Below are 14,935 nucleotides of genomic sequence, written 5' to 3' on the forward strand. Positions count from 1 at the left end.
GCCGAACAACGCATGGTAAACTTTGGCCCAAAACCCTAGTTTTGGCCACGCCAAACCGCGCCAAGGCATACCATGCCACATGCGCCAATGGCATGCCAACCACCTTGCCGCTCCATAATATGTCGGCCTTCCCTATGCGGCTACCAAAACGAAGGTGTGCAATGATCAACGGCCACCCTTCCATCTTAGATGCAAATCTTAGCCGTCCAAGATAGCCAAACAACGCATGGTAACCTTTGGCCCCAAACCCTAGTTTTGGCGACGCCAAGGCATGTCATGCCACATGTGCCAATGGCATGCCAACCACCTTGTCGCGCCATACCATGCCGGCCGACTACCAAAACGAAGGCGTGCGATGATCAACGGCCAGCCTTCCATCTTAGATGCAAATCGTAGCCTCCAAGGTCGCCAAACAATACATGGTAACCTTTGGCCAAAAACCCTAGTTTTGGCCACGCCAAACCTCGCCAAGGCATGCCATGCCACATGTGCCAATGGCGTGCGAACCACCATGTCGTGCCATAACATGCCGGCCTTCCCTATCCGGATACCAAAACGAAGGCGTGCGATGATCAACGACCACCCTTTCATCTTAGATGCAAATTTTAGCCTCCAAGGTTGCCAAACAATGCATGGTAACCTTTGGCAAAAAACCCTAGTTTTGGCCACGCCAAACCGCGCCAATGGCATGCCAACCACCTTGCCGCGCCATACCATGCCGACCTTCCCTGTGCGGCTACCTAAACGAAGGCGTGCGATGATCAACGGCCACCCTTCCATCTTAGATATAAATCTTAGTCGTCCAAGGTCGCCAAACAACGCATGGTAACCTTTTCCCCAAAACCTTAGTTTTGTCCACGCCAAACCGCGCCAAGGCATGACATGCCACATGTGCCAATGGCATGCCAACCACCTTGTCGCTCCATACCATGCCGGCCTTCCCTATGCGGATACCAAAACGAAGGCGTGCGATGATCAACGGCCACCCTTCCATCTTAAATGCAAATTTTAGCCATCCAAGGTCGCCAAACAATGCATGGTAACCTTTGGCCCAAAACCCTAGTTCTGGCCTCGCCAAACCGCGCCAAGGAATTTCATGCCACATGTTCCAATGGCATGCCAACCACCTTGCCGCGCCATACCATGCCGGCCTTCCATATGCGGCTACCAAAACGAAGGCATGCAACAATCAACGACCACTTTTTCATCTAAGATGCAGATCTTAGCCGTCCAAGGTTACCAGTTAACGCATGGAAACCTTTGGCCCTAGTTTGGTCGCGCGTAAACAAAGACAAAACCCTAACTTTTGGCCGCTCCTAAACTAGGCCATATTAAAGCCATACTTATCATGCTTTCATGCCACTAGCTACCAAAACGAAATCCTGCAACAATCAACGTCCACTTTTTCATCTAAGATGAAGATCTTAGCCGTCCAAGGTTACCATCTAACGCATGGTAAGCTTTGGCCCTAGTTTGGTCGCGCCTAAACAAATCCAAAACCCTAACTTTTGGCCGCGCCTAAACTAGGCCACTGTTGATATGCTGACTACTGTTAGCTGGTAAGATGGTCTCAAATGCTGACTACTGTTGATCATGAAGGGCTGGATCATGCCTTTAAGATGGTCTCAAATGTATGTATCACTCCTAACTTGGAGGATCCATCTCTTCGTGGAATTGCCTCTGTGATAAACCCAGATCTCCAATTTACACTTAACGCTATGGTAATATTCGTAACTTTATTTTTAATTTTTCCTTAGTATCCCCTCCCTTTACTCATAATGGTTCTTTTATACTCTCGCAGGGAGCTCGTTTGTCTTATGCAATTTTTGTGGATTACGAAAGGAAGCTTCTCAAGCTGAAAAATGAGAATGCCAAACTTAAAGATGAGAACTCAACTAATTCTGAACTGATTCTCCAGGCTCGAGAAAGAAATAATGAACTTATTGGTATATAATTATCATTTTCTTCATTCTTCTTCTTTTATGTGATAATTCGCACTTCTTACTTTATTATGTTCGCAGATTTGTATAACCTTTCAGATGAAGCAGCTAATCTCCCTGATGCTGAAATTCTCTTAGAGCATATCAATTCTTCCCTAAATAATTATCCACTCAAGGATTTGAGAACCTTATCTCGGAAGAATTAAAGTTGAAATACGCTACCCTTAGGCAAAGCCATAGAAATGCATTAACCTCATTCAATAGCTTTAAACACCGTCTTTATGAAAGTAGAGAAATAGTTCGAGTATTGGAAGCGAAGAGGAATAAAATTATTACTGAAAAAGATGAGATCACTCTTAATGGTGCGAAAGCACTAGAAAAGTTCCAAGAATCCCTTACTGAAGTTAAGAAAGAACGTGATTCAGCTTTGAGCGAAATGAACACACTCATTGAAGAAAGAAATTCAATTCGATCTAAACTGCTTATAGAGAGTGAATCTGAATTTAGTTGGGCTGCTAGAGTTCTGAATGATGCTAGGAATAATTTAGGTGTAAATGTGAGCCTTCAGACTGAGCATTCTGCATTGGTCGCATACATTGTTTCCAATTATGAAGGTTATTTGTTGTTCTTTAACGCTTGTTCATACTTCAAGAATAACATCTTACGTCGTTTTAACTTGCTTTCTCATATTTCGCAGTGAAGGCAAAGGATTATCTTGAGAGAATTAGAGATTTAGAAACTCGCTTAACTGCTAAAGAAGAAGAATCTTCTACTCGCAATTTCAGGTACAAGCAATTGAAGGAAAACATGACTCGTATGGTTTCAAACAACAACAATGACGCAAATCGCGCTCGTATAGTTGTTGTTAAACGAGTCTGTCTAGAGAATAATATCCCTGTCTCGAAGTATAAGTTTCTAGAGATTCCTGAAAACGTACCTATTCCTGATATTATAATAAGTGATAGAGAAGATGAAGATTCTGAAGAATAAGTTAGTGATTTTGATGTTGAGCGAGAAGATGAAGGAAATGAAGATTAATCCTTCATTTTTTTCTTGTTACAAATTCCTCTGTTGTAAAATCTTCTTTCTTTTTGTATATCTTGAAGATATTAACTTTCATCCTTTTTATGCAAATCTTCTTTTCTCCGTGTTCATGCTGAAAATATTTTTTCTCGCATGTATATAAGACTATCAAATGGGGCAATTAACATTTACTTTGCATTCCCATTCTTGCCTCTTGTTAATTGACACATCTTGATAAGTATGATTTATATCATTTATCATAAACTTCTTCTTGTGCGAACATTATTGAATTAGCTTCAATAGTTTCTTCTCTTAGGTCCTATTTTCCTTCCTATGTAAAGGTCTTATGTTGCCGTATTTCTGTGCGACGAGATTGCAGGATGTCTTTACACCATAGTGTATCGACCCATTAATCTCGTCTTATTTTTTTCTTGTATTATTTTCTCTTCAGGTTTTATCGTATAAATATGACAAGTCTTAATACTCCCGTGAGTAAAAAGTCTCATGACTTTTACGTATTTTGACACAATTCAGCTCCCTAATGGAGGGTGCTGTCCTTATCTTCCCCTCTGATTGCCCCTTCAAGGAAGCTTTACCTCTATCGGGTTAAGGTTATGGATCTTCCCATCCATAATTCAATAACCAGTTGATTTCGCACTCTCGCATACACTACCGATGAGGTTTATGGTTGTGATATTGCACCCTAGGTGGGGTATCTTCGGACCGAGTGCATCATAGTCAGGACTTGTCAAGAGTGGCAAGGTACGCTCCAGACGCCCCAGGCACTCTTGACTCAACCGTGTACCTCGGCGCCCTGATCGAGTTTCTGCACTCCTTGGGAGAGACTTTCTCACCTTAGGCTCTCGATCCAATATTATTATGTTAGATTGAAAATTTAAGGTATCTCTCCCGGATGGGCATTTTCGTTTATTCTCACCCCAAATCTCCACCACTCAATTTCCAGGGTCGAAGTTGCTTTCCCTTGAGTCATGCTTTCTAGGTTTCTTCGACTATGACGTGCGATAGGTCTTATTTTTATATATTCTTTTGTCTCTTGCATTTATGCGAACTAGGTTGCACGCCATATTCGGATTCCTAGTCTATCTGATAATAAATATCATTTTTGTTGCCTTATTTTAAGGTCTTATTTTCTTGATGTAATACCACTTTATGAAATTTGATTTTTTCATTCTATTTCCATTATTTGAGTTTTCACAACTCTAGTACAAAGATTTTTATTTTTTTTGTTTCGCATAAAGAATAGCATATGCATTCCTCATAGTACTCATTTTTTCTCTTGAATTGCTGAATCTCCTTAAGCTTGCAAATGTTTTGCAGAATATTAGTTCGCATAATTTTTCATTCTCCTTTATGCGAGGTTCTTAATATCCTTTGTTTTTCTCTTAAAAATAGAACTTCTGCCCCTGTATGCTTCCTTCTTCTGTAGAAGCAATATTTTTAATTCTCTTAGCACTGTTATTCGCAGAAGATTCTGCCTCAGTATTCTGCTCATTTGTTTTTGCAACTTCATATACTGCATCTACCATTAACTTCTCAGCTCTTTGACTCTCTGCGATACGCTGTTTCCAATTCCTTCATTTACTTTCTCTTTCTTCGCACTTATCAATGTCAATTTCTTGACAGTTTCACTCCTACAACTTGTTCTTGCAGGTTTCTTTGGTCTGGCAATCCTAACCTGAAAGTCGTCAATACTCTACAACATAAACAAGTTTCTACTTCTTCTTCTTTTTTTCCCATCCATGTATTTATTTTTAACTTTGAACTTGGGTTAGGCTTTCTGATGTCTCGCTGTTTAGGTGTATCTATACATTTTTTCATCAGTACAAATATAAAATTTGTGTTTACATGATCCTTCGATATTTTGTTTATAAGATAAAATAGTTTCACAATTTCTCTTCCGCACACTACCGAGAAAGAAATTCGGAGGAACTTAACTGACATTTCTAACTTGAAGTGCAAAAGAGAAACAACAATATTATAATGCAATTTGAATAATCGAGCAAAAAAAAAACGGAATACTTTACTTGAAATTTGAATCTGTGCACTAGATTATATGTATAATTGACGAAGGAAACCTATGATCCTCCTAGTCTTCTTCCCAGAAAGCTTGTTCTTAGGTGGTGGTAATTTTGAAGTATCTTCTTGTACAGTTGATGTTGAAATTGTTGTAGATTTTGATCTCGTCTTCGGTCCTTGTGATTTTAAAGTATCTTCTTCAACTGTTGATGGTGTATCAGAAGATTCTTCTGTTGATTTTCTCTTTGCAACTGGTTTTTTAGCAGTCACCATTATGTTACTGCTACTGTATTCATCTATTCTGCGAAGATTTAAGGTTTGATTTTGAAGCTTTAGGTTTCGATTTTCGATTTTGGATTTTAGGTTAAAGTTCTCTCTTGGTATTCTTTTCTCTGAGTTTTTTTTATCTTCTCTCTTCTGCTAAATGAATTACTAACATTTCCGTTTTTTTTCTCAGTTTTTAATTTCAGTTTTTTTTTCGAACCAACGTGTCTCTTCCACATTAACTGCGTCAGTTACAAAACAGTTCCAATTCGTTACACGTGCGCTTTATGAGACGCGTGTGAAGGATAACAGCGTCTTTACACATTTTCAAATTAACTTTGGATTAATCTGTTCCTAGTCGGATCGGGATGGACTAATCCACACTTTTGAGGGAGATTTTGGACTGAACCGTTTTTCCCCCCTACCAAAATTAATCTCTTATTCGTGCAGATGCTAACTATATATGAACACTTGAAATATTCCCTTCCCCACAACTTAGGTGGTACGCGGGGGATAATGATTAGACTACCTACCAAATGGATAAACTTAGTTAACTTAAGGACATTGCAGTAAATCCGCGATAAGGACATTGTAAGATGTATATAGTTATAGTCCAAACAATTAAAACATAGCAATGGTGATTAAATGCTTAAACATATATATAGCACTTCGGCTGAATGCTATTCTTCGCTACTTATTCCCTTATAATGAAAAATCTGTATAGTGGAATTGTTACTGCTGCTACAAGGGGCAGAGTTAATGGAAGTAGTGCGAATTCGCAAGTGCCTGAGAACATACGAAGTGTGACTGCATTTCCAGGTTCAGAATATCATTTTAACTAAAAATAAATGTCTACTTGTGTAGTTGCAATTTTCCTCACAACCACATTCCACTATAACTATAATCAATATTAGATAATCATCATTAAACTCTTCATTGATTATCCAGACTTAAGTCGGTTTACAAGATGGATACAAATATTACAACAATCTTACTTGCTCCTAGATTTACTTTCTCTCTCCTGATTTCTTATCTAACACTCACTAAAAGAAGCCCCCGCACAAGTAATAACCTCTCATCTATATATAAGATCTTACATAGTGGATGACAGCTAAGAAATCCTTTATTTTCGGAATCTCTATGCGATACACTCGTTCATGTACAACCACTCGTTCTCGCACAGACAATACTTCGCACAGATCTTCACGCTTTACTCGTGACTTTGCTGACATCATCCATTACGTCATCTCAACCTTGTTGTGTGCGATCTCCCTCGTTTAAGTTATATAATCTTCACTTCGCATACTTACTAACATGTACGATATCTCACTCCTACAACTTGTTCTTGCAGGTTTCTTTGGTCTGGAAATCCTAACCTGAAAGTCGTCAATACTCTACAACATAAACAAGTTTCCACTTCTTCTTCTTTTTTTCCCATCTATGTATTTAGTTTTAACTTTGAACTTGGGTTAGGCTTTCTGATGTCTCGACGTTTAAGTGTATCTATACTTTTTGTCATCAGTACAAATATACAATTTGTGTTTACATGATCCTTCGATATTTTGTTTATAAGATAAAATAGTTTCACAATTTCTCTTCCGCACACTACTGAGAAAGAAATTCAGAGGAACTTAACTGACATTTCTAACTTGAAGTGCAAAAGAGAAACAACAATATTATAATGAAATTTGAATAATCGAGCAAAAAAAAAAACAGAATACTTTACTTGAAATTTGAATATGTGCACTAGATTATGTGTATAATTGACGAAGGAAACCTATGATCCTCCTAGTCTTCTGCCCAGAAAGTTTGTCATATTCTTTCCCTGTCGTCTAGAGTTAGAGTTTTAAGAAAATCAAGCGGGAATGCAACTCTGAGATCATAGACAAGGAAATCTAACAAGCACGAAACCCTAACGTCAACCTTTTTTCTCTGTCAGGATGATGAACAAGAAGAAGGAGATCAAAGCAACGTCCTACCGTCCAGAAGAGATATACCTTGAGATCCTCTTAAGGGTACTAGCAAGATCAACTTATGCATGTAAGTGTGTATGCATGACTTGGTTACGTCTGATTTCTTATCCTAGATTTATCAAAAGGCATCTTACTCTTACTCTTCAGAAAAGCAAACCTTATCTTATTCTTAGAAGCCAATACGAAGATAGTCCAATACACACTATAAGCCATGATAGTGAATTTGATGATAAATATGATGTTTTTGAAGTAAATTACCCTTTTCCTTGTGGCCGGTCACATGCTGGTGTTCACTTACTGGGGTCTTGTAATGATTTAGTTGCCTTGTGGTATGTTAAATTCAATCAGCGCGAAGATCCGCGTGACATCATTCGTATTTGGAACCCAGTAACAAGAGAAATCAAGTTAATGTTGGGGCAATTGGTATCTAACCTAATGCTCTGATACCAATTGTTGGGGTTCAGAGCCATCTACGTACTAATCTTGCGGAAACATATTAGCTAAAAAAAACACTTGGTTTCTCGGATTGCTCCATGAACTTTACTGTGATCTAGGATAAGAAGAAAAGAAAGAGAACCACATAGATGCAAGCCATAAACAAAGCAACAAGAAGTAAAGTACTCACGGATTTAACGTGATTCAACAATATACACAATGTGTGTAATATTGTCTACATCCACCAAACGGCTACAACCTCTTTATTCATTATAGAATCACCACTGAGAATTACATAACTAATTGACTAAGTCAATCCAGCGACTCACCACAACGTGACCGAACATAAGAACTTTCACAAGCACCCTATAAGATCCAAAGTAGAATCTTCACCATACGAGATTATGTTTACCACATTATCTACCACAACGAGACGATCGTCTCTGCACACCCTGATATAGATTATCATGGACGCCTTCAGCTCAACACCAATAATCTAATCCAGCACCACGAAGATGATCTTCTCATTAACAAGATGTCTTACTAACATCTCCATATGAATACTCCATAACGACATATCTTCCAACATCGATAAGTATCCCATAAACACCATAATGATGTATTCCTTCCACCATTAGGTCTCTCATATAACCACCTCAATAGGTGGGATGAATCCCTCACATCTCTACGAGATTTACATTGAGGATTCCATGACTAAAACACTTAGCCTAGAGCTCCTTATATATGAGTCACAAACTTGGTTCCCAAGTATTAGCCTCCTTGGTTTAGGAAACAAACACATACTAGGATACTAAGCCCCATTAGGCAACCCATATTATATATGGAAATTGACCCAGTTTAGGAAACCCTCCATTTCCTTACAGTTAATACCTAAGTCACCACACAAATATGAGAAAGTTATCATTTGTGCATTTGGTTATGATTATAAAATTGACGATTATAAGATGGCAAAATTTGTGGAGGATATGGATGATGATACTTTGGTGGACGTTTATACGTTAGGAAAAAATTCGTGGAAATATTTTCACCAGCCTATCCCTTATAAGTTTTCCTACAGAGTTCCTGGAGTACTTGTTGATGGAGAATTTCACTGGTTAGGCGAAACCTGTGGGGAAAACGTGTCTAAGGTTGTAGTTTCGTTCAATATCAGTGACGAGAGGTTCAAAGAAATACATCTGCCAAACGAATCGCTGGAGAGTAACCATTTTCTTAGAAGTTTGGGTTCGTTGGAAGGGTGTCTTTGTATACTTGCTAATGTTGTAGATGTTGGGATTGAGATATGGATGATGCAGGAATATGGAGTTCAAGAATCTTGGGAGAACGCTATGTCATTAGCCATGAGCTTTTTTTGAATGTAAAAAAGAGTTGTTTAGTTTTGAAGAATGATTATAGACATTTTATAAGGCTTTTGTTTTCTATCAGGAAAGGTAAAAAAAATTTCGCCGCACCTTGTATTCTAGTCATATATAACCCAGAGCGTGGTACTCTCAGAAAATCAAATATTTCAATATGAACGCATTGATGCGAGAACGATAATTATTTTGAAAGCTTAGTTCCAATTGGCTCTGATAATTATTATATAAATGGACTTTCAAAAGATGGCGAAGACGATGTGGAAAAGGATGAGGATGAGGATGAGGATGATGAAGAGGAAGAGGAAGAGGAAGAGGAAGATGATATTCATCATGATGATAGTGAAGATGAAACTCATATTGATGGTAAATTTTCCTCTCTTATTTTCTTTATAGTGTCATTTGTCTTGAATACGACCCATATCATTAATGCCACGTAATCTATCCATTGACTATTGTTTATACCCATATCATTAAAAAAATTTGGAACTATTTTTTTTTTTTTTTGAAACAACGTGAGGTAGGATGACACAAGTTGGAAACAAATTATAAATACGGAATATATGAATAATAGGTCCTAACAAAGCTTTTGCTAATTTGACTATTTTTTATTTGCAGGTGAGGAGTGCGGTTATGATTTATTTGATTATTGGTAATTTGGAAATGCTGTGATGGTTTATTTGACTATTGCTAAAAAAAAAAAAAAAATTGACTAAAGGGAAAATTTGATTAAAAGTATCAATATGTCACCAAATAAGTGACACAGGATAACAAAAAAGTTACATAGAGGTATACATCACTGCATTCCAATTACATAGCAAAGTGGACAACTGAAAGCCTGAAATTTTTTTAGACTTCAAACCCCAATTAAACATCAAACATTAATCTCCTTAATCAGCTGATCCAAATCTTTCTTCACATTATTATGAACTCTCGCATTTCGTTCATTCCAGACACACCACCAAACAACAAATGGCAAGATACTCCATATTTTCTTTTTTCTGCTTCTAGATCTTCTCTGGCATCTATCACCCCATTCCCATAGGTTTGACTTCACATTTCTTGCTAAAACCCAATTGATGGTGAAGCTTTTAAGAAAATAAGCACATATATCAAAGACAAACTTACAGTGTAAGAACAAATGTTCATTTGTTTCTTGGCAGGCTTCACAGAACACACAAGTAGGATCTTGCACCAATACAGCATTGTATAAGTAATCAAATGTTGGCGCGCCACTAAAGTAGAGAGTCCAGACAAGATAAGAAACCTTTAAAGGCACATTTGAGTTCCACAACTGCTTATCTGGAAAAGTTAACAAACCACCAGTTTCAAGAGCAGTATAAGAATTAGCCACTGAAGAATTCCTCTCCATAACACCACTGTCTTGAATCTTAATTCACAAGCCGAGAAGGATCACCAATAATCTGCAATAAATTTTCCACCTCCAATACTTCCTGCTCATTTAAAGTTCTAGAAAATTTTAGAATCCAGGCACCTTCATCTGAGATCAAATCACTTACCATAGCATGTTTCTGTCTTGCAATCTGAAGTGAGTAGGAAAAAGTTGTTTCAGGGGAAATTCCTCGATCCACACATCATCCCAGAAATGCATACACACACCAGAAACAATATTCAAAATTGTTTCAACTTGCACAAACTCTCTAGATTTCAAAATTCCAGTACAAACACTATGACAAATTGAATTCCTTGTCAGATATGGAAAAAAAGCCTCTACTGCACCTCCAATCCTCCAATCCAGCATACAAGTATCTTCAAACTAGTGCAATTAATCCTCCAATCCAGCATACAAGTATCTTCAAATTCTTTCATCACCAACATGAAACCTTTTTTAATCACACTCCAAGCAGCTAGTTTGACTACTGTTTATTTTGTGTGATGGTGAGAGTGCGGCATCCCTAAAGTGATTTGGGGTTGATTAGCAAACAAGAAGCATTTGTTTCTTGAGATTTGAAAAAGTTTAGGTTTGTCTCAAGTTTTGTTTTATTTTATTTGTGTGGAGTATACGTCTTTTTTTTTTTTTTATTAAAGCAAATGGGTTATTTTTTTTTTATTTTTTTTTTGATTAAAGCATATGGGTTACTATTGAGTGGAGGTTTGTTCGTTTTTTTCTTTGTTCTTCCATCAACCAAACAATTATTCTTCATGTCCATGTTCCGAATTTCATGCATCATTATCATTATAGCTTTACATAGCGCTGAATATAAGAAATCAGTCGGACATAAAAATGTAAAAAACATGCATGGTTATAGAATTAAGTATTATTAGGATCCCACTTGTACTGCTCAGATGATGATGCAAAGATTCAGGTTTGGGACCATTAGCGTAAACAATTGCGGCCTTGAAAGCTATAGAAAAATAAATTATTGTCCAAGCTGAAGCCTGGCAAGATTTTGGCTCCAAAAAGTCTCGTGTAAACTCAAAAAAAAGAAGACAGAGAAATTTAAGTTTTCTTTATTGCAAATAACTTCAGCAATTTAAACCTGATTTTCCATTACACTTCTTACGACATCCAAAAAACAAAAATGGAACTAAGGTGAAACCTCTAAGTGGCTCCATCATAGCCTGCTATTTTCCATCTTCCTCTTGTGCGTTACATGAAATCAGAAGTAAGAAATCAAATGATCTGTATGTACAAAGAGTACTCAAGAAGGAAATTTTCCCTCTCATATAATTGGAGTAGTTAAGGTGTAAACACAGTGTATGAACATTAATAAAAAGGTACTATTCCAACAGGTTACACGAGCAAGCTATGCGAAGAGTGTTACAAATGCAGCTCTGGTCGACATGTTGCCCGGCGCTGCAGCATTCAGCGGTGGGTAAAGTAACACCTTGTCAAGGAAGAGAGATACCCTGGATATAATACTTTGATCGAACTGACTTGATTTCAGCTCCTACTGTAAAGAGAAGAAAATCCAGGATTTCTTAATTCCTGCCATGAGTTCTATTACTTTTAGTTAATACTACTACTGACTAATTGTTTTCTTTCTTTCTTTTTGTTGGTCACTCTTGAGATATGAAACTAATACTCTAAAGTGAATATATTTATAGGTTTTTTCATCTGGATTAGAGTAGCGTAAAACTAGTATGAGCAAGCTGAAGTGTTTCATTGTGGATTTTTGGGATATAAAACTGTTTAAACATGTTTAAGTTTACCGACGAATAACCATGCTAGGGTGTATGCTACTTGCACCATTCTCTGATGTTGATGGTGCGCATCCATAAATCCGAACTCCACATAACGGTGCACTTTTTGGGTCGAATGCCATGATCTGAGGATTGATAGAGTGACACATCACCATGTGCGAACAAGTGACTTGGAACTAGCACGCGCCCTATATGATCAGTTTCCAATGGGTAATGACTCTTGTCTCGGATCCTTTTTTAGAAAAAAATAAAAGGCCTGGTAAGTAGGGAATGAATTTCAGGGATGTACTTTTGGTAGAAGATTTTAACTCTTTTCTGTAATCTTAATGTAAACTTTATCTTTGTTAAATGTTAATACCCTTTTTTTGTACAGTTTGTTATTTGTAATAGAAGATTTGATCACAGCGATTCTTATACGTGCAACTGCCCAGAAGCTAAACTTGTCGTATGAACTGAGATTGAAGTCACTAAAGCTTACGAAACTATTGGAAACTTTTGGTATGTCTTTCCTTGGTAATTCTTCTTTAATATATGATAACTGAAGTGCCCGAATCTCTGGGTACAGAACCAATAGAAATATCACACTCTACTTGAGATGAAATGTACATAGATTGTCGACTAACGGTATTCTTAGGTTTCTGAATAAAAATAGAATGATAATTTAACGTCGTAGATATATATGTATGTAGTAAGATGTACGACGACCCTAAGAGGTTATATCTTGTAGGGCGAACCAAATGGAAAAACTTAGTTAAGGGCATTGTCAGATGTACTTATAGTCATGTGGATTTATCATTTTTGCAACTTTTGCCTAATTTGACCATTGTTTATTTGCAGGTGAGGCCATACCCTAGGCGTGCTTTTAGTGATGAAATATATCATCAGTGGAAGACAAGAAGCTAGAGTTCTATCCGTACGTTGCAAATCGAACAGAAGATTTGATTTTTTTTTTTTTTTTTTTTGCTTTAACAGAAAACCTATCTCGTTTTAAATGGGTTTGTTTGGTTTATTGGTAGATGGATAATGTACTCTATATACTCATTTACTTCCGATTTATCATGGATTTTAGTTCCTTGGAGACCTGAATGGTCTTGTTTTGGTTAATTTACCAGCGAGAGCAACATAACGGATATGTCACGGAATGGGGTGCTAGACTTGTATAGTTCCATGAGTATCCCAAAATGTTGTTTCTCTAGACGTGGGCGGAGTATGAGATTCATATGAAATCTATGCTTCCATGAGTAACCAAAAGAAGTAAAATTTGGCCATCTCTTAAGACTGACTACCAAATTTTCGTTCAACAAGAATTAAGTAGTACGGAGACTCTATCAACAAAAGATATAGAAAAAAGACAGCATCACTCCATTTACTGTGCAACTTCAAATGTTCAGTGGTTTTGCGACGCAGATGTTCAGTTAACTTAAGGCTTAACTTGACAGTTTTCCACTCTTTCTAAAAGGCTTCAGCAAGCTGTGAACTGTATTTCTATACGCTTACCAAAAGAATTCTCATCACGTACTATGAAATGATATCATCTTAATAGAGAGTGATCTTCTTTTTTTTTTTCGTGTAGATGCAAACTGTGAACATTTTCACATATTCCCTTCCCCTCTACTTAGGTTGTACGTGAGGGATAATGATAAGACTACCTACGGCATCTAAAGACTTAAAGGCCTAGACAAATAAAGCTCTCACGTAGAACGGTGAGGAAATCCTCATTTCCTATTGGTCGAAATAGGTATTTTTTGAGTTTTGTGAAACCAGCATTTTGGTGAGGACACTTGGCAACACACTATTCGCTTGGAATTTATCGAAGTCCAAAAAAAAAGGAAATCGTTAACCTGCAGACTCTTTTTTCAGGGTACGATATTCTTTTTTCATGGAAATCTTTAACCTACCAAATTTATGCACTCTTTTTTTTGTAACAATATAGAGTTGGTACTAATCCTTGGCTAAGTTTTTAGACGTCTGTCGGATCCCTTCCTCTCAGTTTCCTGATTTGCATATATTCCATAAGATGTCTTTACGATTATGTATTAGGAAAAATTTCCGAGAAAAAGAAAACGAATGAAATTGGAAAACAAAGAAGAATGGGTTTGTCTGTAAGGTGTGAGTAAGGTTGATTTGTGAACAACTATTTGAGTCAAGAGAAATCAGGGAAGGAGGAATGGAGTTGTTGTGCTGCAGATGGACGTATTGATGAAGAAGATTACTGCTGGAGAAAGGAAGGAATTTATTACCGGTTGGATTGATAATTCTGGTAGGCGCTAATTCGATGGGTTGGGACATGTTTTAGGTTGGAGTTGAGTTCAAGAAGACGGAGAAGAACAGATGACTATTGTTTCCTTGGAAATCAATTGAGTTTAAAGAATCTGTTGTTGTGGATGTGTGCCAAGGTTAGGAGGTTTTCTCGAAAGTAACAAGGGTTTTAACTCAATTGAGACGTAGAAATCAGCGTAGATATGCAGTCACTTCTCATATTAAATTTAAAGGACTAGACAAATAAAGCTCTCACGTTGAACGGTGAGGAAACCCTCGCTTCCTATTGGTCGAAATAAGTCTTTTTTGAATTTTGTGAAACCGGCATTTTGGTGAGGACACTTGACAACGCACTATTTTCTTGGAATTTATCGAAGTCCAAAAAAAAAAGGAAATCGTTAACCTACGGACTCTTTTTTCAGGGTACGATACTCTTTTTCATGGAAATCTTTAACCTACCAAATTT

General features: G+C 37.3%; 1 protein-coding gene across 1 annotated transcript; it reads right to left on the reverse strand.

The window, feature by feature from the left end:
- Positions 1 to 9,919: 9,919 nt before the first annotated feature.
- Positions 9,920 to 10,417, reverse strand: LOC113305186. The gene has a single exon (XM_026554275.1). The coding sequence runs from the start codon at positions 10,415 to 10,417 to the stop codon at positions 9,920 to 9,922; it is 498 nt and encodes a 165-aa protein (XP_026410060.1).
- Between the last annotated feature and the right edge of the window lie 4,518 nt (positions 10,418 to 14,935).

This window comes from Papaver somniferum, chromosome 8 (genome assembly GCF_003573695.1).
Source record: "Papaver somniferum cultivar HN1 chromosome 8, ASM357369v1, whole genome shotgun sequence".
Lineage (NCBI taxonomy): Eukaryota > Viridiplantae > Streptophyta > Magnoliopsida > Ranunculales > Papaveraceae > Papaver > Papaver somniferum.

Bases quoted from the DNA above. Each gene is read 5' to 3' on its own strand.
- LOC113305186 (XM_026554275.1), bottom strand. From the start codon at position 10,417: ATGGAGAGGAATTCTTCAGTGGCTAATTCTTATACTGCTCTTGAAACT.